Source organism: Tenrec ecaudatus, chromosome 1, assembly GCF_050624435.1.
Source record: "Tenrec ecaudatus isolate mTenEca1 chromosome 1, mTenEca1.hap1, whole genome shotgun sequence".
In the NCBI taxonomy this organism is placed as follows: domain Eukaryota; kingdom Metazoa; phylum Chordata; class Mammalia; order Afrosoricida; family Tenrecidae; genus Tenrec; species Tenrec ecaudatus.
The window spans coordinates 198,051,009-198,075,328 of NC_134530.1; the positions used below are offsets into that span (position 1 = coordinate 198,051,009).

Here is a 24,320-nt window from a genome sequence, read left to right on the forward strand (position 1 = left end):
TCCCATGGGGCGGTCACGCCTGCCCTGTCCATTTGTGACTGCAAACCAGGTTCCTCCTCCTCCTCCTCTCCTCCTCCTCTCCTCTTCCTCCTCCTCCCCTCCTCTTCCTCTCCTCCTCCTCCTCCCCTCCTCCTCCTCCTCCCCTCCTCTTCCTCTCCTCCTCCTCCTCCCCTCCTCCTCTTCCTCTCCTCCTTCTCCTCCTCCTTTTTCTTCCTCCTCCTCATGGGCAGGGAACTTGAACAGTCCATCAGAGACATTCAGGTGGCCAGCAAACAGGAAGAAGATTGATGATGTCTAACCCCACTCAATGGGACCAAACAGCAGAGCTGTATGTGAATGGATATAATGGATTGTGTGAGATATGGCACACAAAACCCCCCAAAAATCTATTAAAGGGAAAAATAATAAGGATTCCTGGGGGGTAGCGTGGGGCAGGGAGGACATACAGGGGAGCTGATATCAAGGAGTTCAAGAAGAAAGAAAATGTTTGAAACGGACTGTCAGAGCATTTGCACACTACTGCGTGATGTGAATGAACTGTGGAATGTTACGATATCTGGACGAGCTCCCAATGAAACGATTAAAGATTAAAAAGCAAACCAACCAATATATGAAGGAAGAAACGTGACCACTAGCCACAAAGAGATGCAAATCAAAATAACAGTGAGGTACCACCCACCCCAGCACTGGTAGCCAAGGTCACAATAACAATGCTGCAGCGGATGAGGAGAGACTGGAATTCTCCTGCCCTGCTGGTGGGCTGTGAGCCTTCCTTCCTATCGGTCACTCTGTCCCAGCCGGGATGTGGGCAGGTGCCAGGGACAGCAGGAGGGGTCAGACTGGATGCCCTGGACCAGTCATAGCCAAGGTTCTCTCTGCCGTGGGTCTCCCTCATGCATTGGTTCCCTTTTTGAAATCGTGAAAGTGTCACAGTTGTATCTGCTGCTTAGTCTATCAAGAGCAGAGAGTTTCTTCCCAGGACCGGGGAACATAAAGCTACTGTGCGCTCTGGGCCGTGTCCAGGCCGTTCCAGAAAGGCGCCGGCATGCCCGTGCACACTGCTGATAGGAGGCCGGCGTCTGCAGCGTGCTCTAGACCAGCCGTGTCTGCAGGCGGTTCTCTCCCCATTGTCTTCTCTTTCTGCTTTCTCCCCTCCGGTTATTTCTCTTTCACGTGAAAATGCTACCCCGCTCTCCCAGCTAATTCCCTGTCTGGTGAGCTCTGCAGTCCTTGGGCTAAGCTGTCCCGAAAGTTAGACGAGCAGCCCATGAACATCGCCTGGAGGAGAACAAAATGTGTGTCCAAGGTCAAGTCTCCTAGGGACTCAGGGTTCTCTTTCAGACTCCCGAGGCTGCGGCTTTGGCTTTTCGTGGGAGGAAGTTTGCCTACAGAAGCCCTCGCACGAGTACTCAGAAATGTGAACCAAGTACACCTCTGAGGAGAACGTCAATGGTGTCCGTCGGCGGATGGATCCTGATATTGATTATGCCGCTGCGAGGCGCAGCTCAGGGATAAGGCTGGGGACAGGGGGCAGAGAGGAAAGCGGGGGAGCCTGAGGGGGACGTGCAGGAAGGAAGTGGCGTGAGTGCCTTCTACGCTGTGGGAGCTTGCAGTTGTTAATGATGTAAAACATTTGAGGGGAATTGCCGGTAACTTCACGAATCAAATTATGTATGAGCAAGTTCATGGAAAACCAATTTGCTCAGTAGACTGTCACTCACATTACAATATAGATTAAAGAAAGGCATAAAGCCGATCTAGTTACCTGTAAGTGAAAAAATCCTGATGATGTATCTAATATACATATTTGTGAAAGGGCTTAAAAACTTCATGGAAAAAATCTGTAATCTTCTCTCTCTTCCCACAAAATTGTTGAAGTTCCCTTGTAGTGTGTGTGTGTGTGTGTGTGTGTGTGTGTGTGTGTGTGTACAGGAGCCCTGGTGCTGTGTGTGTGTGTGTGTACAGGAGCCCTGGTGCTGTGTGTGTGTCCTGAAGAATAGACGGTCACTGATTCCATTGTTCTCATGTTTCTAATGAATTCAAGAAGCGCAGACTTTTCCCTAGTGTTCTGGAAGGGATGAAGTGTTTGTTTATCATTTTGTTTAATCTAAAGATAGAGAATGTTTTGAATGATTTCTACGGCTTTTCATTTCAACTTTCGTGGCTTGATATCATTCAATTCGGATGTGCAGGCATACATGTGAGCCTCGTCGTTCTAAATGCCATAGTGTCCACAGCTGCAGAAAACTGTTTTTAGGTCGACTTGTTTGTGCTTTGGTTCCCAAAGTCAAGTGTTAAATGAACTTTGGCATATTTATGTGAAATCAGGAGGTGTGCCATGGAGAGACCCCGTGAAAACTTAGCCTGCAGATCGATAGGTAACAAGGACTTTTAGTGTAGTTTAGAATTTTTGTTTTTAACAGTTTTATCAGCACATATCACACAAGTCAGTAGTTCAATCCTGTCAAGAGAGTGGTCCAGTCTTTGCCACAATTAATTTTAGAACACTTTCTTCCCCCTCCCACCCCCGTGGCTAACTCGCTTTTCAAATGAGTTGGGTAATCACTCACCATCAGTACAGTGCTCCTGCTAAGAGCAGTGGTGCTCTACCTTCGTCATGCCGCGACCCCACAATACAGTTCTTCAGGTTGTGGTGACCCCCCAACCATAACATTATTTTCGTTGCTACTTCATAACTGTAATTTTGCTACTGTTATGAATCGGCAAACCCCTGTGGAAGGGTCCTTGGACCTCCAAAGGGGTCATGACCCCCAAGTTGAGAACTGCTGCTCGAGAGTTTTTATATTTGCTAAAAAAGTACAAATAAAATTCTCCATAGAAGAGGTTGGGTCAGCTGGTTAGGTTTGAGTTAAGAGAAGGATTGTCAACGCTGTTGAAACATACATTGATTAGTTTATCGTTCCTGCCATGTCCAGCCATCATCATCAATGGGTAACTCTTGCTTCTGGAGACAGCTGGTACCCTGGTGGCACAGTGGGTTATGCATTGCACTGTTCACCAGAAGGTCAGCAGTTTGGTACCACCAGCCTCTTCTCAGGAGAAAGATGAGCCTTTCTACTCCTATAAGGAGATACAGTCTCCGAACCCCATGGAGGCAGTTCTACTCTTCCCTATAGGCTCACTGTGAGTCAGAATGGACTCGCTGGCAATGAAGGTTTCATGTTTGTTTATGGAGACAACCAAGTGCTGTATTCGTCACCAGGGGCCCCAGTCATGCACCTGACCCAGCACTGTCTGCACGCTCTCTTTGAATAAGAAGCTTGAGGTACTAGCACTCCAAGCATTTTACCCTCCTGTCATTCCACTTTGTCTCTGCCCCAAGACAGAGGGTCAGGAGGGGGCTCCTAACCTAAAGGCGACAACCTTGTGTTACTAGCAGTGTGTCTGGGAGGGGCTGCCTACCCGCAAGGACCTGGACTCTTTCTTTGCTGGGTGACCTTGTTCCATCCAAGATGGGCCCTGCGTGTGACCCTCAGAGGCAGCCGGGGGAAATTGCCTTCAGGAGGGATTTGCTCAGGAAGCTTTCCTCCGCATAACTGTCTTCCCAAGTCCTAACTTCTCTGCCCTTGCTCTTTACCAAACACGAAGCATATCTCTCTCAGTGTTTTGAGGAACAAAAGGATACGTTTGTAGGGATATATATACACAGAGAGAGAGAGTAGTGAGCCTGATAAAATCAAATTTATGCAGTTATCTTTTGCAAACCCAGATACTTTTTTTAAGTGTTTTCTTTCTCTCTCTCTTTTTTTAACTGTTTTATTAGGGGCTCATACAGCTCTCATCACAATCCATACATACATCAGTTGTGTAAAGCACACATTTGCACATTCATTGCTCTCATCATTCTCAAAACCTAAGCCCCTGGCACCAGATACTTCTTTTCATCAGATGGATTTATGTCCTAATTGCAGTCGGTTATTTCCTAAAATATCAGTATGGTGGATTTTGTGGTCTCTGGTGTGAACACATTCAGAATTGGAAACCCCATAACGCAGATTTCTTTGAAGTTGCTTTAAGACTTTAAATCTTCTGTTGCTCTCAGTATTTTTCTGGCCTATATGGATTTTTCCAAAATTGTGCTGCTGCTGCTTCTTTTGTAAAGAACAAACAGACGGCACCACCAGCCTCTCCATTCCCCAACCCCTATCCTTCAAAAGAAGAGCGCTCCATCAGCTTGTGTCCAGTGCTTGTGCTTCATGGATACTCTCAGGGACTCTGGGACCAGTGTCCTGGACGCTGCCCGGGTAGCACTTGCCCGGAGTCCCCTCAGCCCTAGGGGTGACAAGATTTTCTATTTCTTTTAGTGCAATTGCCTCAATCCTGCGGGCTTGGCTTGACCAATGCGCCGAAGACTTCCGGGAGCCCCCTCAGTTCCCCTGCTTGCAGAAACTGTTGGACTATCTCAAACGGATGATGCCGGGCTCTGACCCAGAGAGAAGAGCACACAGTCTCCTGGAGCAGTTTCAGAAGCAAGAAGTGGAAACGGACAGTGAGTACTGGAGTCTGCCCAGGGCAAGGGCTAGGGTCTCATCTCTGAGCTCCTGGGCTTGTTCTGCCCGTCCCATAAGAGACCTTGCTTTCCTGGAGGAGGCCAAGCTGCTGGAGGACTGGGGTGGGTGTCCAGTCCTTGTGGCGTCTCCATTTGAGTGTCTCAGAGCAAAGAATGGGATTTTCAAGACCACTTAGTTCCCTCCAGGTTACAGATGAGCGGATGGTGGTCCATAGAAGTCGAGGACTCTTCCAGGGCTCCTGTCCCCCAGATGTTTTGCCTCCCCTTGCCAAGAGGTGCCATTGTTAGGAAGAGTTGCTTTTTCCTGTTTTTAATAACCCAATGGGTGCTGCTCCCTCTCAGATGAAAACCCAGCACAAACGGCGGGGTCCCTAGTTAGCAGTTCAGGAACGACACTGTTCTGCCCGTCCTCACACCAGCTTGCCCAAGGCATTTTCATTCTGCCAGGGCAGATGCCAGTCCCTGGGCATCGCTAAAGCCTTCCTTAAGGGAAGTTCCCGTTCCCGAGGCTGTATTTTCCTATTCGAGGAATCCTCTGTCCTGTTTTCAAGGACAAAGGAAGGGTCACCACTGGGGGTCGCAGGGTGCTCCAAACCACTAGGGCTTGAAGAAAGCCAGGAGCTGGAACCGACTGGCTCCCAGCATGAGGCTTCTGCCTTCCTGCTGTGCTGGGTGAGGTTGCCATGGCTGCTGACCCACTTGGAGTCCCCCTCCTGGCAGGCATTTCCCTGAAATGCCGCCTCATTTCCTACTGACGGAGAGGAAATGGTTCCCCGACACCGATAAGGAACACTGCATCAGTGCCAAGAAAAATTAAATCTGAAATTCCAAACAGTACCTGTTGATTTTTTTTAATGTTTGTCCTTTGGGACTAAAGAGGCCGTTGCATCTTTAGGAGCTGGCTGCCAACTACTGAGTATCTCAGATGACTTCATGTGCCAGGAATGTTTGAGTTCCTCCAGCTGCCCCCCCTGCCTTTGTGCTGGACTGTTGGTGTTGGAGCCCAGCTCCCCCACGAGGGCTGCCCTGGCTCCAGGCCTAATTGGGGAGTCAGGGAGACCAGTCCTTCATTGTTCCCAGCCCCTGGGCTGGAAGGGAGTGCTCCTTTGGCTGGCTGTGGTAGGGGCGAGGGGAGCTGCCTGGCTTTGGGAAGGGTTTTAGGCTGTACCCAAGAATGATTTTTGTTGTTGTTCTACGTTTAGAAATTTCAAATCAGTCATCCCCGTACCTTCTGTTTATTAAATTCACGCCTCATTATTGAGTTTTTGGAGTTTGGTACCCAGGTGCCTATCCTAGCTAGCTCTCCGACATGCTTTTTCAAAAGTATAATTTGACTTAACTCAGAGTGCACCAAAGCAGACACAATGAAGGCAGGCGCCAGACTCGTAGGGGAAGGACCCTGTAATCCTCAGCCACAGCCACAGCCACATCCTGGCACAGAGCAGGACCACTAGATGTGTGCATTGCAGCAGTGGGTGAGCCGGTCAAGGCGTGGCACATGCCTTCCTGGATCCGCCACAGTGGATCCTCCTGTGTGTTGCAGGCAGACTGGAATATACAAGTATTGATCAAGTAGTTAAGCACCTTCGTGGCTTGCACACGGAGCTGTTAATCACAAGGTCAGTGGTTTGAACCCATCATTGGCTCTGTGGTAGAAAAAAGAGTTTACTCCCTGAAAGATTTATAGTCAGTAGTGATGAGCTTACACTTATAAAAAAACAGAAGATTTGTAGTCGCAGAAACCCAAAGGGGAATTCTCTTCTACTCATTGGAACAGAATCCATGCAGTCGTCTGTTGGTGGGTGGTCCAGGAGCTAGCAAGAGGAATGAGAGGCCCATTCGAACTTTTGTTTGGGATTTAGCAATTCTGATTCCTTCACTGAACAAGAGAGGACCTGAGTTGTGCAGTTGACTTAAGACCCTTTCTCCCATGTGTGGTTAGCTGGGTCCCCGCCTAACTTCTCCATTCACAGTCCAACCTACTCCTTTCAGAATCCTTAACCTGACGGGGAAGGGCTCTGTCTGTCTTTAGGCCTGTCATGACCACGTGGTGCCTCATCAGGGGGCAATGCAGGGCCCACTCTCTGTAAACTCTTCCCTCCGAAAGTTCCAAAAAGGCCTCCTCATCTTGCTCCAAGATGCCCAAAAGTATGATTTTTAAATATATTTTTAAAAACTCATTTTATTGGGGCCTCGTACAACTCTTATCACAATCCATACATACATACATTGTGTCAAGCATGTTTGTACCTTGGTTGCCATCATCATTCTCAAAACATCCGCTTTCCACTTGAACCCTTGATATCAGCTCCTCATTTTTCCCTTCCCTCCCCACCCTCCCTCTGTCATGAACCCTTGATAATTTATAAATTATTCTTTTTCCATGTCTTACACTGTCCAGTGTCTCCCTTCACCCACGTTTCTGTTGTCTGTCTCCCTATATGTAGATCATTGTGATTGGTACCCACTTTCTCCCCCACCTTCCCCATCCCCTCCTGGTATCTCTACTTTCATTATTAGTCCTGAGGGTTTTTTCTGTCCTGGATTCCCTTTGTGAAAGTATGTTATTATGCAAAGAAAGAAAAAAAGGCTTAAAAATATAAACATTCTGAGGGTGTAGTGGCAAGGTTTTAAAATTTATTGCAAGACTAAACCAAAGAAACTAGATTTTTTTCTCACTCCCCGAGGAGAGGTTTGACAGGAAAGAGAGCTGGGTGCGTGAGTTTGGGAAGTGACCCAGGAAAGTTATCTGAGGAGGAGGAAGAGGAGCCAAGTCAGTCTCCCAATTCTACAGTCTTTCTGCTCTTTACTTAAAACTCCTGGGAGTGATCTTCTTTCACTGATTCAGGCTGCGTGATTTGCTAATTGATGATCTTATAGATAACAAGGCAAACGTGATTTTAAGACTAAAAGCAACCGCAAACTGAGTCCGTTCCAACGGCGAGGACCTTGTAGGACAGAGTACAGCTGTTGTAGGAGGCTCTCACCCACGGCTGAAAGCTTGCTTCCCCACAGTGGCTGACGGGTTCGAACCACCAACCTTTGTTAGCTTCTGAGTACTTGTCAACACCTCACACTGACTTAACTTCAGGTGCACGCTGGAAGCTACGCCACACACTTTGAGAACTCTTGATTTCATTAGCAGTTCTGACATCAGAAGGCCCATCCTTCCTCCACAGCCTGCCCTGCCCTCCTGCCCAGCCAGACCTTTCCGACTTTGCAGTTTGATGGCCCTAATTAAGAAGTGTGGTCTGGAGTTGAGAATGAGCGGGAAGCTAACCCCAAGAGCGAGGGGCAGTGGGTTTCCAGGCACCACCTACATGTAGCCCCTGCTTTGCTTCTGCGGGTTCTGGTTCACCTGGCTCTGTCCTGGGCCTCGCAAGTAAAATGACACGGAGCAAGCGGAGATTGGGCACACGACCTCCGTCCCACTCCGAGTTTTTGTGCCTTTTGCTCTCTGCCATTGGGTTTCCAGAAAGCTTCTGTCTGCTGTTCCTAAATGAAAGAGGTCCAGTTTGACTCTGTCACTGAGGTCATCCACAGTGGTACCCAGATACTAAAAGGATTTTTCTGTTTATTTCCCATCCTTGAACAGATGGGCTTCCCAGCACCATGTCCTTCAGCCTGGAGGAGGAAGAGGAACTGGACGGGGGCGGGGCAGCCGAATTCACGTTCTTCCCAGAGGATCTAGTGGCGGAGCAGCTGACCTACATGGATGCAGTATGTGCTGCCTGCGTGTCCCTTCTGTGCTTCCACCCGGGGGGAGGGTGTGCTGGCGGTCCCCGGGGAGGGGGCGCTGGTCCTGCGACCCAGTCTTTGGGAGCCCTGGGGAGAGGCTTTGCCTGAAAGTGCAGCTTTCCGTATGACTCGAAGCTGTCATCTGCACAGTTCAGGCCAAAGCCCTTGTCGCCACAATGCCGCGTGAAGGCGCTTTCACTTGGAGCGCAAGACCCAGTGGGAAACAAGAATTGGAACCCCAGAGAAACACGAGCTGCCCTGTTCCAGGGGTGTTCCTCTCCCTTTGGACCCGTAAAGATTTCAGGATCTCAGCTGTTCACGTGGAGGACTGTAAAAGGGTCAGAGTACAAGTCCGCGCGGGGCTGGGGCTGGCAGCTCGCGTCCACGTGTGCTTCCTACACGCGTGGCGTGTGACGGCCTCGTTAGCAGTACGTGTTTGATGACTCCCGCCACATTTCCCAGCACCGCCTGGGTCGGTAAATAGCAGCGAAGGAAAAGGCCGCTGTTGCGGATTGGCACAGCAGTTGTAACGCGTTGCCGCTTGTCCCGTCCGAGAGAGCAGCAGAGCTGCCCAGCCGAAGGAGCGCAGGAGCCACTGGAGGGGCATCACAGGGTCTCTGTCATGTGAACCCACACACACAGCTCACACTGAATTGGGCCAGAGCTAGAATCTGATTTGCTCAACAATTCTTTGCAGCCCCCTCCCACACCCTCCCCCAAGAGGAAAATGGAGGCTGTCCTTGTTATGTCTCTAGGCCAGACCACAAAACCAGATGCTCCTCCGCCCCTTCTTCCTCTCCCTGTGTGAGGACGCGGAATGGTTTTCCTACCTGCCTGCTCCCCGTCTCGGTCATTTTGAGGTGGGGGGCATTGCGTCACCGGGCCCGGTGGGTGTTCTGCCCTTCTGTGGGTCTCTTCCAGGGGTCCCCAGAGCACCTGCCCGCATGACGGCTGATTCCCGCGGTGCCAGGACACACCGCGGACAAGACCTTGACCCCGCAACCCCGGCTTCCTTGCTTTCTTAGTTCCTTCGCTTTTCTTCTGGGCCAAGTTCAAAAAGAGCGCGTGGGCTCTCAGGATCGGTTTGTATATTGATGACTCACTCTTTGCCTACTGAAACAAGCGCCACGAGACCCTTCATCCATAGGATGATGTGTGTTCACCAAACCCCAGTGCGCCGGTGCCGTGCTTGGCCGTGAAGTGCCTGTGCTGTCCTCACAGCCCGTTCCTTTCTTCCAGCGACTGTTCAGGAGGGTGGTGCCCCACCACTGCCTGGGCTGCATCTGGTCCCGGAGGGGTAAGAAGGAGAACAAGCACTCGGCCCCCACGATCCGGGCCACCATCTCGCAGTTTAACACCCTCACCAAGTGTGTGGTCAGCACCATCCTGGGGGGCAAGGAGCTCAAAACGCAGCAGCGCGCCAAAATCATCGAGAAGTGGATCAACATCGCTCACGTAATTGTCTTTTACTACATGCTCTTGGTGTTTCGGCGGCCACAGCGCGAGCACTCTGTCTGTCTGCACGGTCTGGCCATTTGGCTGAAAGGCAGTCTGTAGCTGAGAGTTCGCTGGGTTTGTTGTTTCAGAGTGAGGAAATGCTTTTCCCCATTTAAAAAGAAAAGAAAGGACAATTGGAGTCTGCACCCTTGTGTGTGTGTGTGGACCTCACACTTCTCCAGAGTGAGGTGCTCGGCCCCCTTTGCTTTGTGTTCACCCCAGGCGGAGTGACACTCCCTGTTCAAGAAGTACACTTCGGGGTGCTGCAGGCCAAGCACTGCTCTCCGACCCGGAAGCAGAAGAGCTGGCCCCTCCTCAGAATCCTCCCTCTGTTTGCTAAAGGATGAAGGCGTTTCCACCGATCTCTCCTCACTCTGGGGCTTCTCTGGGGGACCCACGGGATCCCATGTGACCCTCCCTTAGCAACATCTCATTTTATGCTCGGGAACATTCGAGCAGCTTCCAGGAAGTCAGCCAGCACATATACCGTGAGCTTGGATGGTGCGTAAGCTACAGTAGTACGTACCCTGGAGAGTATTATGTTCGTGGGACAGCTCACAGTGGATTTGGAGCTTTGGGAGCGTGTGGTCCAGCAAGGAAGCCATGGCATATCTCATGGAGGATCTCCGCCTGAGCAGTAGAGGAGAGGGGCCGTAGGAGAGAAATTCTGTGGCAGTGGAGAAGGGAGAGATGGTTTCTGGATGGAGTGCTCAAAGGAGGCTTCCTGAATGAAGGGGCATTCAATTGTAGCTTTGACTCATGCATAGGAAGGTAGGCTATCACCGGACATCAGTGGCATCCATGTAATTAAGAGCGATTTTGAACAAAAAGAAATGTTATGGAAATGTTTACTAGTCTATGTTTTGGACTGACGAGAGACACAGTAATGCAGCCTTTAAACACCTGGGCGCTAACCGAAAGGTTGGCACTTTGAACCCAACCAGTGTTCTGTATGAGAGAGGGGCCTAGCAGTCTGGTCCCACAAAGGTTACAGTTGAAGGAAACTCTGTGAGTCAAAGCCGGCTTCATGACACCCAACAACACATAATGTGGGCTTCGTGGATCGACCCTCAGCCCGAACATCTCTGACTTGCTAACCCGGTCTCCTCACTGCCCTCCCCCGCAGCCCCCACCCCCCAGTCAAGCCCTCGTCGGTAGGACAGAATGCCTCTGTCTTCCATATCATGTTTGGTTGTCTTTGAGGAAAGATGTCTTTGTGCCAGAGACACTGACTTGTGCTGGGCCTTCGTGTGCTCTATTAACCACAGGTATTTTAGTGCATGGGGAAGATACGGAGCGCGAACTGAGGAATATCTTCTTGTCACTGAGATTTCTCCTAGTCTGAGTGGAGCTCCACCGAAGGAGTCCCGTGGGGTGTGAGATAGCATGAACTCCTCTGTCTTCTCAGCGGAGGGAGTCTGTTTTGCTATAGATGCCATCACATACGTAGCCCCCCCCACGCCCCCACTGCCCCCGGAAGGAGATGTCCCGCCTGCCCCTGATGCCCCCAGCTGCTTGTAACATCTGCAGAGAGAATAGAATGCGTGGGGGACACAGTGGCTCCAACTATCGCTTTTGCTCCAAAGTAAACAAATTCCCCGTTTAGGTCAGTAAGAAGCAGGAACTCAGGTTGAGTCATTCCAAGTGTCCTCCAGATCCCATAGCACGTGCTTACCCTTGGTGACGGGCTTTAAAATAAACAAAAAGACGTGGGGCCTGTTGTGTTCGCTGAGCTTGTGTGGGATGACGGAATAAAATGATGGAAGTGTTGGTGCTTCCTGCCAAGACGTCCTTTACTTTTCCTGCATTCATCAGTTTCTCTTGAGTTCGTTTGAAAAATGATAACGGTTTTATACACAGAAAAGATTTCTGACCTAATACGACTATATTTTCTTGGACTGGCCTTAATACTCTCTCTCTTTGCTTGCCTCCCATGTCCTGGAAGAGACTCCCTCTTCCAGAGACAGGGCCAGATGCCTTCAAACCCTCGGCTGAGCCTCGCGCTGCATGATGTGTTCCATATGTTTATTACCATTTGCATGAAATACTTGTGCCTGCGTGCCTTTATTTATTGCAACGTTCCTGATTTCTAGAGCAGCACTTTTAGATTCTGAACCTTTGGTGAACCGTGCATTCACGGGTTTGGTGGCCAGACTGAGTGACGCAGACCTTTGCCCGCCTCTTTTCTTTTTTAATGTGGACGAGCGGAGGACAGCGAGGCACACACATGCATGAATATGTTTAGTAAAAAGTAGTTGTCACTTTTATCAAGTTACTATTTGGGGGTTGGTCCGCGTGGCACGGTTGCAAGGTCGCCATGCTAAGTTGGAGAACGCTGCTCTTCAGCCACGCTCAGGATTTGCCTCGCTTCATGAAGTGATCCTCGAAGCAATGCGTCTTTACATTGGGCCCCCCCAGGAACCCCCCGGCCCCCAGATTCTCCGTGCTCACGTGGTGCGCTGGCTCACAAGCCCTCCTGCGCGCTTCCATAGACATGAGCTCCCTTCGAGTTAAGGCCTAGCCACTCTCTCCAAAGCTCCACCGTCCCAGTGCGGGGTGAGGAGTGGGCCCCCCGCCCCCGCTTTGCTGTTCCCGTCACCCACTCAGTAGAACCTTGGGGCCTAGGGCCCTGCCAATAGTCTTGGCTCCACGTCATAGCTGAAGTTTCAGGAGCAGAGAGCCTTTCTCGTTACTGGGAAAGTGGTGTCCAGAATGTCCCCCGTGCTCCTTTTTGCCAGTTTGTTTTAAAACACAGCCAAAAGGAAACATTTTTTAAAACCCAGGTTTAAAAAAAAAACAAACAAAAACCCAAGTTATTTTGGAAACATTGAAGTACCAAGGTGTTTCTAAATGTTTATAGTTGTGGGACAAGCCAATGCGCAACATAATGAATGTGTATAAAAATATTCCCTCTTGGCTGAGTGCATACAAAGCCAAGGTTCAGCTCGTGGTGGTGAACTGCTACTGCCAAGTATGTTCACCTCCCTGGGCCCGGGACTGGTCACGAGATGCCGGGCGCCATCTGATCTGGACGCGGTGGCCGCCCTGGCCCTGCTGGCTCACGTGTGGGTCTGAGGGACGCAGGGGTTGGGGCCCGTGTCGTCCCAGGGCCTCGGGGTGCTTTCAGCTGTAGGAAGTTTGCTGACTCTAGCCTCGCTGTGCAGACTCACCTCCATTCGTGTTTTTACTAGGCAAGCTGGAAACCATAAAACTCTAACAACAACGCAGAAAAATATATTAAAGGTAGGGAAACAGGCGGGGAGTGCCAACCACTATAAAATGTCTCAGGGCAGGGTGGGAGTAAGGAGCCGCTTCTTTGATGCTCGGTATTCATGCAGCTGCCTAGGCAGTGGCAAGAATTCGTGCCAGCTGCGCTGCCTCTGCAACAGGAAGCCAGCGACTCGCTGCAATATTGATTTTGAAACGGCTTTTATGTTTCAATCATCCCCCCCTCCCCCCCGCCTTCCCCGGCAGGAATGCAGAATCCTGAAGAACTTTTCCTCCTTGCGGGCCATCGTTTCGGCGCTGCAGTCTAATTCCATCTACCGGCTGAAGAAGACTTGGACTGCCGTCCCCAAGTAAGTGCCCAGGTGTCTGCTCTCCGTGTGCGGTCGCCTGAAGGCGACGGCTCCGCCCCCCCCCCCCCCCTTGGGTGACCGGGAGACAGTGGGGTCCAGGCGAGTGCGTGCTCTATTTCATCAGTAAAATGAACAAGTGCGGGCGCAGGGCTGCTGCAGAAAGCAAACTCACTTTTCAGGCGTGCCAGTAGGCCCGACGGTTGGCTCTGGGGATGGTTCTAAGGGTGTGCTAATCATCTCGGTCTGGAGGGGTCAGGCCCTGTGGAGTGGCGTCGTGATGGCCCTGACTGCTTGCTCTGTTCCATCCTGACTCCACAGCCCTGAGCTGTTTCTGGGGGGAAGGGTAAGCAGTACGGGCAGGCCATTGTTCTTTGCTGTTCACCAAGAAGCCGCCCAGTCTGTTCCTGCGTCAGCATATCCGTGGCTATCTTAGGGACATAACAACCTCTCACATCCTCCTCCCAGGGGGCAGGCTGAAATGGTTGAGCTGGCCTCAGACAGCGTGGCTCTTCTTCATACCTCTCTGTACGACCTTGAGAACAGTTAGCGATTTTAAGCCTTGATTGTTTCACGATTGCTCTATCCCTGTGGGCTAAGACCTTAAAACCCCTTTTATTGAATTCTGTTTGTAGATAGAACCATTTTTGCATAGGAGGGAGAGAGAAAGGACTGGGGCAGCCCTGGTCCCCCTCAGAGCCTGGGGGTTGTGGCGGTGGGCACCAGCGAGGCTAAGGACAGTCAACAGCTCCAGCAGCTTTGCTCCAGTCCGGAAACGTCAGGGAGGAATGTGTAAGCCTGGTCTAGCTGAGCTCCTTGCAGTGCGGCCAGTTTCCATCCGGAGAGAGGCCAGCTGGCTAGTCCAGAGTGGACGGTCAAGGTCCAGGGACACAGCTTCATCAGTTTCCTAGAGCTCCTTAAGCCCGAAGAGACAGACCCTGCCCCACCTCTCAGGGGACCCAGATAGGTACACCAAGGGAAAGTCTCTTGGGGGAAGTCAAATGATGTATTACGGAATTCTCTGGTGGGTAAGGAGTCAGGATCTAGTTGACTCGGGTTATCTTAATGCCCACAGGCAAGACTATAGAACCAGAAGCAGCGCAGCCTCTCGATTGCCAGAGCTCGGGCTCTGTTGACAACACGGTTCCCTCTCAGGAGCAGCATTGGGACACGTACTTGCCCAGATGCAATGGCCTCCTCTGGATGACAGCTCTTGTCACGGGCCATCTCCTTTTCGCTAGCCTGACTAGTCAAGGGAGCCGTGGGCGTGTGTGAGAGATTCTCCTCCATGCACATATCCAGCCCAGGTTGTGGATTGCATCCAGGGGCACCTGCGAGTGCAGTCTTGGTGGGACAGCCCTTCTTCCTGGACCCCACAGGTTCACAGGTTGCCCCGCTGGCAGGGTGTAGCTCACCACTTTTCTATATGTGGCTTGAGTGGAAAAAGGTTCGAATTTTGCTTCTGTGATAGCTTTCTACTTTACCCCATCCCAGCTTCTTCAGGGTTTGCTATAATATCATCAGATGACAGGTTCCAGTGAAATGCAACGGAAACCCCCCCTATACCCCGTCCCCCACACTTGCATATCACTCCTGTTCTTCGTCAAGACCTCTCCCTGATTGTGGTATCAGGAGCAAAGTGATGGCCAGGGTCGAAATGCACCCTGACCTGATTGCCACCACAGATAGGTAACCCCATCTTACTCTGGTGGCTGACTGTAAAACATGATGGGAAGTCACTCTGACCGGCTGAGATTTAGTACAGAGTGCGTTGGAGGTGAAAACACAAGCAAAAAGAATTAGTGGAGGTCTCCTCGATTACCTGATGAAAAGGTCCATTTATTATTAATATTAATTGGGAATCAATGCATGTCATTCCATAGTTTGATCACATCAAGCAATATTGTACAATTGCTACCACAATCAGTTTCCAAGCATTCTTTTGGTTCCTGGACTCCTTGACATCGTCTCCCTTGTACCCTCCCTCTCCCCACACCACTGTGTCCCACCCACTCCCCCAAACCCTTATTCTACTTGCTGCCCCTATAGCTTCATCAATCCTGGGTTTCACATACCAAAAAACATAACACAACTGCACGACGGTGATCCCCCAATGACATAACACCTCTGAGATAAACCCAGAAATGAACTAGTGAAAACAAAACTAAATTAAACAAAAATGCAGAAAACGTTGAAAACAAGATCAGGTGCGTCCTCAGAGTGGGGATCAGTCGGCAGGGTTTCACTGTCCAGTCAGGTTTATCCCTCTGCTCTTAGTGTCTCCAGTGTGCTCTGTGTAGTCAGCCCTTTCCTCCCGTCCCTGAGAAGGTCCGTTCTTCTAGCTGGATTTCTCAGCTAGTTCCCCAAATCAACACACACATTCAGAACACCATGGGCGTCTGCTTCGTTTCTTGGTTCGTTGGTGGTGGTTTTATCGGAGTTGCTATGTAAAGACCCCAGTTGCTCAAAGAAGATACTTTCCTGTCAGTTTCACATGTCTTCTATGGCTAGATCCTTGGGAATTATTCTTAGGTAGAAGAGTATGTCTAATAATAATGTGTGCATTTTATGATTTTCTCTAAAATCCTTTGTTTCTAACTTTTAGAAGGCACAGAGCCCACTTGTTTCTTTGTCTTTGTTTAGGGCCACGTGTAGTTAAGTTCTGAAATGATTTCTTGCAAATTATAAATGCATATTCCATTTATTGCAAGTCAAAAACAGGTTCTTAGTGATGACTTCCACAATAATGAAAGTGCTGCAGGTAGCGTGTACTCGCCCCCATCGTGCACCGCCTTCGGAGCAGTTCGCTCAGTGGGGAGTAGCACACTCGCCGGGGCCAAGAGCAGAGGGGTGCTTTCCACAGGGAACCAACCCCCTGACTCACTCAGCCGTCCTGTGAGCTAGCCAGCTACAGCATTTCCATTGTGCAGATAAGGAAACTGCTGCTCAGGAAAGTTGAAATGACCTGTCCGAGGTCGCTCAGAAAGTGAGTGGCAGAGTCGGAATATGAACACCAGCCCATTGGCTCCAGAGTCTTGCTGGTTGTACCCAGCCTGACTGAGGGTAGAGCACTGGGCTGTGGTTCTGGAAATTGGCATTCTACACAGAGAACCATGAGCACTTCCTAGTGGGAATATGGGGAGAACCCTGGCCCTGCCTTCTTTGTCTTCCAAAGGAGGGCTCTAGCCAATGGAGTTGGGACATAGGCGCCCTGGTGGCAAAGCGGTTACGAGTTAGGCTGCTAACCATAAGGTTGGCAGTTTGAAACCACCAGCAGCTCCGAGGGGGAGAGATGAAACTTTTGACTCCCACAGAGAGTCTCCGTCTCGGGAACCCACAGGGGCAGTGGTTCCCTGTCCTGTAGGGTTGCCATGAGTCGAGATTGACTCAGTGGCAGGGGGTTTCATTTGGGTGTGGCCAAGATGAACTCCAGCTTCCATTAGGCTTTGTCTGGGCTGCTAAGATGCCTTGTTTTAAATTACCGGGGAGGACATGAACCAATTGTACAGTTAAACACTCCAACGTAACTATTTTCTGATTATAACATGAATGGTTAGTAAATATTTCTCTCTGTACTTGTGGGCCTTTGCAAAGGCGGGGGGCACCTTGCATGAATAAGGCCCTTGCATCATCGATACGCTTATTACCCACTGGCCCTGACTGAGGTGGGTATAAGTGCCCAGGAGTAACGAGGACAGCTGGGCTGGAGGTGGCAGGCGGAGGAAGCCGTCATCTGTTAATAGTTTCTCCATTCCTCTCCCCAGGGACCGGATGCTGATGTTTGAGGAACTCTCAGATATCTTCTCAGACCATAATAACCATTTGACCAGCCGGGAACTGCTGATGAAGGTGAGGCTCTTGGAGAGGGCCCTTGGTTGGTGGGGGGAGTGGGGGGCATGCACGGGCCCAGTCATGGAGTCAGTGCCGCTCCTGTCAGAGAGTAGAACCGCCTCGTCGGGTTTTCTGGGCGGTAATCTTTCTGGGAGCAGACCCCAGCCATTCCCTGTGGAGCCCCTGCAGGGGCACCAGCCACCAACCTTTCGGATTGCAGCCACGCGCTTACCCAGAGCACTCAGCAGCTCTGCCCTTGCTCTGAAACACATTCCAAGGAACCTTGGACTAGCTTGACTCCTCCTTACATGTCTTGAGAGCCCTGCGAAAGACGGCAGGGATTCTGTTTATTTATGCAGCGTCTAAGGCGCTTGGGACCCAGGAAGTCCGAAGTCCGGTTGAGCCCTCTCTTTCCGCTCTCCTTAGAGCCACTGTTGTGTAATCAGATTGTGACGTGCATGCTCACATGGGGGCTTCTTCAACAAGCTGCTCTGCAAAGACCAAGTGCGGGCACTTGCTGGTGGGTGAGAGGCCCCAGGGTAGCCTTTCTCAGGAACATGTCTCCTAGAAGGATAGAACCCAAGCCTGCGACCCCCTCTCCTTCGGGTGGCCTGAATGGTACAATCCTTCGATCAGCCACGTTGCTTACATACCAGATGGACGCTGACTTCTCAGCTTTGGCTAGGTAAGGAGATAGCGTGGTTCGGCTGATTTCCCCAGACACCTGTTGAATGGCTAGTGTCTGGAAAGCACTGGATGGCCTCGAGGAACACGAAGATGGCTAGCACGCGGAAGCTGGCTTCTATGCAGGCTAATGTGGCATCAGGATCAGGGGAAGGCTGATCAGCGACCTGCCGTGTGCAGCTGACACAACCTTGCTTGCTGAAAGTGAGGACGACTTGAAGCACTCGCTGATGAAGATTGAAGACTGCAGCCTTCAACATGGATTACAAGTTGATGTAAAGAAAACTAAAGATCCTCACAATTGCAGCCATAGGTAACTAGAGAAAGACTAAAGTGGTCCAGGATCTTGTCTTGCTTGGGTCCACAATCCGTGCTCATGGAACCAGCCGTCAAGGCATCGACAGCTGTGTTGAGTCGGGTCAATCTGCTGCCCAGGGCCTCTTGTAAGTGTTGCAAAGCAAGGCTGTTCATTTGAGGACTGTGCCTGGCCCAGCCCGTGTTGTTTTCCATCGCCTCATATGCAACTGAAAGTTGGTCATTAAACAGGAAGACCAAAGGAGAATCAGCGGGTCTGCAGAACGGTGCTGTGGGAGAATGTTGAAGGTACCATGGAATGCTGACAGAATGAATGGATCTGTCTGGGAAGGAGCCAGAATGCTCCTGAGAGGCAAGGATGGAGAGGCTTTGGCATGTCAGGAGAGACCAGTCCCTGGAGATGGACATCATGCTTGGTCAAGTAGCCGGGCAGCGAGAAAGAGGAAGACCTTCGACAAGCTGGGTTGACAGAGTGGCTGCCACGGCGGGCTCGGACGTCGGAACACTCCTGCTGGGCAGTGGTTCCCTCTGTTGGACTCAGGGCGACACGCAGCAGAACGGACCCAATGGCACCGCACCACAGCGAAGCGCAGACTCTACCTTCCAGAGCACCTAGTCGTGATGGAGATAAATGCGAAAGAATTAGTGACAGATGAAGGTAAATACAACAGGTGCGTGGTCACTAGGAGGAGAATGAAAAAGATCAGACACTTGCCTCATAGCCTTCCAATAAAGTAGATTTTAGCACCTTCATTTTACAGGTAGCTAAGACTCAGGTGGGAATGTTACTTGCCCTCTCCCATGTACCCGGTAGGTGGTGAAGCTACTCTGTTCATTTCCCCTCGTGCCACTATAAAAACTGTGCTTCAATCACTTAGGCACAAAGCTGTTCCTTTGATGACTTGGAAGTAGGGGGCAGGGCAGGTCAAGTAACACTTCTTAAAAACAAAGCAAAACCCAGCTCACTGCCATGGAGTTAATGCCAACTTACAGGGACCCCCAAAGGACAGGGCAGAACTTCCCCGTGGGTTTCCAAGACTGCCTGTTTCTGGGAGTAGAAAGCCTCATCTTTCTCCTGTGGAGGGGCTGGTGGTTTTGAACTGCTGGCCTTGCAATTAGCAGCCCACCGCATAACTGTGATGCCACCAGAGCTTCTCAGAGATCAATCAGCCATCTCATCAAAGATTCATTGAGGATTCACTTGCGCTAAGCACTGGAGATGCAACCACACAGAAGACAGGCCCGGATCTCAGAGGGGTTACAGCCTTATGGAAAAAGCTAGCAGAACAGACAATTCCAAAATTGCTGTTAAGCACTGTCATCAGTAGAAACCCTGAAGTGTCCATTTAAAAGATAGGAGTCTTGTCCCTAGATTCTTTTCTGTAAATTGGAGGCATGTTTGGTTTACTGATCTCATAGAATTATTTTGAAGGTTGACAAACGTAAAATGTTTGAAAGCACGAGTTTTAAAAATTACTGTTAGTTTTTAATTTTTGGTATTTGGAGAGCTATTAACAAAAAAACAAACCCGTGTCTTAATTACGTAATGCTGCCGTATATCACAGACATACCACAAATGGATGTTTTTGACGAATGTTTTCTCTCACATTTTAGGCGCTTACAAGTTCAGCTGGAAAGGCTTTCTCTCTGTGTTGATGGTGGGGAAGGTTCTTGTCCCTTTCCGACAGCTGTGGACCAGCGTCCCTTGACGAGCGCCCGGGCACCGACCTTAGTCTTCCTCTGGGTCTCAGCACAGGGACTGGTTCCTCCTTCTTGGTGCTCCTTTGCTCTTGGCTCTTCTTTCTTCAAGATGCAGAGGTCCCAGCTCCTCTCTCTTGAGGCTTAGGAGCCCTGGGGGCATCGTGGTTACAGATGGGGCACTAACTGTAAGGGCAGCAGTTCAAAGCCCCCAGCTGCTCAGAGGGAGAGAGGGCCTTTCACTCCCGTGGAGAGTTACGGTCCCACCCCGTGGGGCCACTAGAAGTCAGCCGTGACTCAAAGGCAATGGGTTTGTTTATTTGAAGGTAAACAGCAATGTAGGCCACACCCCAGGGAACTCACGTTTACCTCAGGTCAGGTAAAAGATGTGCATCCAAAAAGTGATAAAGACAAGTAAAGGTGAACGATGTGCAAAGGGGTTGCCTTCTACCCCAATCTTGCCTCCTTACTACAACAAGCTAACCTAACCGAAACCTCCCGAGCCACGAACACATGGAGTCAGGATTTCGAGCAAGCACCCCACACACGGAGGATCATCACATCAACATGAAGCATGGCGGGAGAGTACATCGTGGCAGAACTGCCAAATCACCACACAGCCTGGCCTCGCCACATTGCCACCTGTTTGTGGAGGAAAAAAATGTTGTTTATGACACTGCATAATAAATGCACGTAAATAACATACAGGCTACATATGTGAGTCTACAGTGAGAATGAGTATTCAAGTAGAAGCGGAGTTACTAACAAAAAGGTCCCAGTTGACAACTCTCAGATCAGCCAGCCTGCAAGTGCACCTGTGTGGTTTTCGTGTCTGCTTTCTTCCTAAATCCTGCTTCTTAAGTGCATGTGTCAGTGAAGACACCCCTTCTCCTGCAAGCCTTTGTTTGATGCTCCCAAGTCTGATGAGCTCATCATTCCTCTGTCCAGCTACTTGATACTGATCCATTGGAAATACCTATGTGCTTCGTTTCGGCTAGTATTTACCCGTACTCTGCCTTACACAGTCATTATAAGTTGGAAATATTTTGGTGGCAGTGAGTTTTAAAATAACCTTCTTAGAGGTTGGATTGAGTATATCTTTTTGTTTATGTATTTCTAATCTCTAACTCAGTATCTGGGATTTAGTTAATATTCAGAAATATTGTTCGACAACATCATCAATTGATGGACTTTGTATTCCATGTGATTTTGGTAACTTATGCACAGTTAGCTCTTCTGGGTGGAAATGTGAGCGTAGCTGCTTGTGCTGATGTCTGACTTTGGACTCGGTCTGCCTGATGCACTGTGCACGAAGCAGTGCTTGCTAAGACTATGCCATCCCTGCTTTCCATCCCCCTGGAGCTGCAGGCTTTAAATGGAAATTCATCTGGCTGAAAGAAGACGGCTTAGTGGTCTCACTGTCAGTAATAGGAAGCTAGACTAGCTGGAGCCTCTCATTCAAATCCCAATAGCCCTGAGTCATTCTTCCAAAGCAGATAAATTAAACCCCATGCTGCTCGATGCCTGGTGGAGATCTTTTGGCAGAAACTTTAGCAGCAGAGCTTCATGTAGCCATTAAAAATCCCATAAACCTTTCTGAAACACAAAAGTTCATCCAGCTCTCATGTTAACTTTCTTATACATAGATCAAATCTCCAAGAAATTAACAACACCAACACCGGATGATGAATGTGTGAGGGCCCATTTTCACTCGCAGTAGCAGCAGCCGTGTTTCAGGCAGTCCCTGTGTTTCCGTCTATCCCTCTCTAGTGATCTTCGTTGGTCTTTCTTCATGTGCAGTGTACTGTTCTGGGCGTTCCTTCTCTTTCTGATCATGAAATCAGGACACTTTGGTTCTCAAAGGAACTACGTCGACAAACTTCTGGCTTCTGTGTTTTATATGGATTTACACGGACTAGTGGTTGGATAGCCTTGTCTTCAATGACCTGCATTCCTTTTCTCCTAGGTAAGAAAGACTAGGCAGTACTCTAATACTGTGTCCTGGGCAACCCACAAAATAGCAACACACAAAAAATCTCAAAAGCCAAAAACACTTCTGATTTTCCTTCTCATTGTTGAAAAACATATTTTTATTTCTTCTCAGAGATGACCTTAAACCTGTTATCGCTTCATGGTTTCTGGAAGTCAGACCGTTCTAAGCAGTTGAGTCATAGTGTCCACGGATTTTATCATAACGCAGAAGCAGACCACCATGGGACGTTCTTGGTCCCCGGGAGGCTGTGTGAGGTTAGCCCGGGTTGGGTTGGTAGAGACAGCGCCTCAGAAGGTCCAGTGAAGCTCACCAATAGACTCGTGTCAAAGGTGGGCCTAAATATTCAGAGGCCAGGAAAGTGACCTGGTGCAGGAGACTATTAAAACAGTGATGAGCTATTCAAATAGAAATAATCATTAGCTTCTGAGCTGTCAGTTCACAAGCCTTTATTGAGGAGGATCCAATGGCTAGCACCCTCGAAGCGAAGGCTTCCTTCTGAGCCCCAGGATCAGGGTGGATGGGGACAACTGAACCCCCTAAAGATGGGGATTGAAAGAGAGGCTGGCATTGAAGAGAGGGAGAAAGAGGGATAAAGGTGAAACAGGAGGCGAGCAGGACGGAGCAGAGGGAGGGATTTGGAATTCCACCCAACACAGGTGATGAATCGATGTCAGGGGATGGGATAATATTTCCAAAGACTTGTGAAGAGCAAGAACAAGAAGATGACTTTGACAGAAAGCAGAGGGATTTGTACGAGAACTTGAGCTGGAGCAGCGGAGAGGGGAGGGGGAGAGAACCAGAGTAAGGCAGCCACAAAAACCTATGAGAGGGCTCACGATGTTTAAAGAGATTGATGTTGTGAGGCATCGCAGAACAGAGCATTTAGGGCCGAGGAAGGAAAACTGTGAAACGTGTAGAGGTAGCACACCAGTGGCTCCCAGTTGACACCTTGTTAGGAAGAACTGGCCCTCGTCTCTGTCGCGTTTCAGCAAGGGATGAGAGCAAATTCTCCTGAAAGCTTGAAGTCACGAGAGGAATAAGTCTCTGAGCTCCCCGCCTCCTGCCTTTGTCCCTCTTAGCATGGAGGGGGACATCATCCTGGGTGCTCCTTTAAGATGCCCATTGACCTCTCTTATTCTGTGATGTTCGCGAGCCTTTAAGCTGGTCAGGAATTCTTGCTACGAATTTACAATAGATCAGCAAGCATCTCTATCCATTGAAAGCTCTGCCAACGAGTTAGAGAATTGAAGACGGCCCAAAGGACGTGCATATTGTGAGGAGAGTGCCGCCCATGTTCAAGTCAGGCATTGCTGACTACGCACTCCAAGCGAGTTCTCCAGAATTTGGCAAGGACTCACAAGCATTTAGCACAGGAAATGCCACGTTTCAGGCCACTTTCATTCACCCTCAGGCAAAAGTTCCATATAAAAAATCATTCAATGGTCGCTTTCCTGATGACCACTTTTAATAAGGAGAATTAACCTAGAGAGCAAGTCACTGCAGATTCTGTTCCCATTGGACTAATTGACTATGATAATGCCTTCCCACCGTGACCAAGGCCAAGGTGCTGAAATTAAATCTTATACTTGCACAGCAGTGGAAGGGTACATGCCAATGGAATAGAATACATCCCAAGAAAACTGACTGAGGGAACACGAATGCGGGATCCGACATCTGAGGTTAAACACTACTGAATTGTGAAATTTGCCTCCCATTCATACAGTTCCCGGAAAATGAGAACTGAACTTGACTCTGAAACCACAAAACCGAAAACAGTTTATGTTCGGTCAGCAAACTCAAGATTAGTCATTGTGCAGAAGAGCTTGTTGTTACAGGGGGAGGGAGGCAAGCAAGGGCAGCCCTCTGTCCTCAGGCACCGGGAGGAAGGGCTGGTTTGTCGGAGTGCCAAACCTGAGAGGCCGCTGGAGAAAGCCGGGTGGGGGAGACGGAGAGGAGAGCAATGGACGAAGGTTCTGGCTTGTATGGATCCGTGTTGTTCAGGACACGGAACTTCCTCAGAAACTTCTGGAACACACATTTCAATTGCCCAAGAAATACCACAGAAAGAGTCCCTGTCCTTCCGCAGAATGCTGGCACATCCATTTCAGGCCAAGATTCAAGAAAGGACACAATGCCCAGAAGATCAGATCCTCATTTCTAGGGCACGTGGTGACACTGAGTGGAATTTGGGATGTGTAAAACTTACCGCAGAGCCTGAGATTGCTTGCCATGCATTAATGATTAATTTATAACTAAGTCACAGACTCTTCCTATGAATCCTGAGACAACTCAGCATAACTGAAGACCGTCGGTCCTCCCTACAATGAGCACACTAGCGGCAAGCGGACTGAATCCTCACATGTCTCTGTGAACATGCAGAACAGCCCAGGGGCGTGCTGGGGCTTCCCCCCCCCTCCCCACTCTGTCCATGTGGCACTGTGGCTTACACGTGGGACGG

At 49.9% G+C, this 24,320-nt stretch overlaps 1 protein-coding gene across 4 annotated transcripts in view; it reads left to right on the forward strand.

Moving 5' to 3' along the window:
• RGL1 (ral guanine nucleotide dissociation stimulator like 1) overlaps positions 1-24,320 on the forward strand; it is a 337,768-nt gene that overhangs the window by 279,052 nt on the left and 34,396 nt on the right. For 3 of the 4 annotated variants that reach the window (XM_075528264.1, XM_075528258.1, XM_075528279.1), the window contains 5 exons: positions 4,326-4,510; positions 8,127-8,251; positions 9,509-9,724; positions 13,241-13,344; positions 17,106-17,190. In XM_075528264.1, coding sequence (XP_075384379.1) covers positions 4,326-4,510; positions 8,127-8,251; positions 9,509-9,724; positions 13,241-13,344; positions 17,106-17,190 — 715 coding nt within the window. The remainder of the gene's footprint in view (positions 1-4,325; positions 4,511-8,126; positions 8,252-9,508; positions 9,725-13,240; positions 13,345-17,105; positions 17,191-24,320) is intronic. The other variant, XM_075528271.1, reaches the window with a different exon arrangement.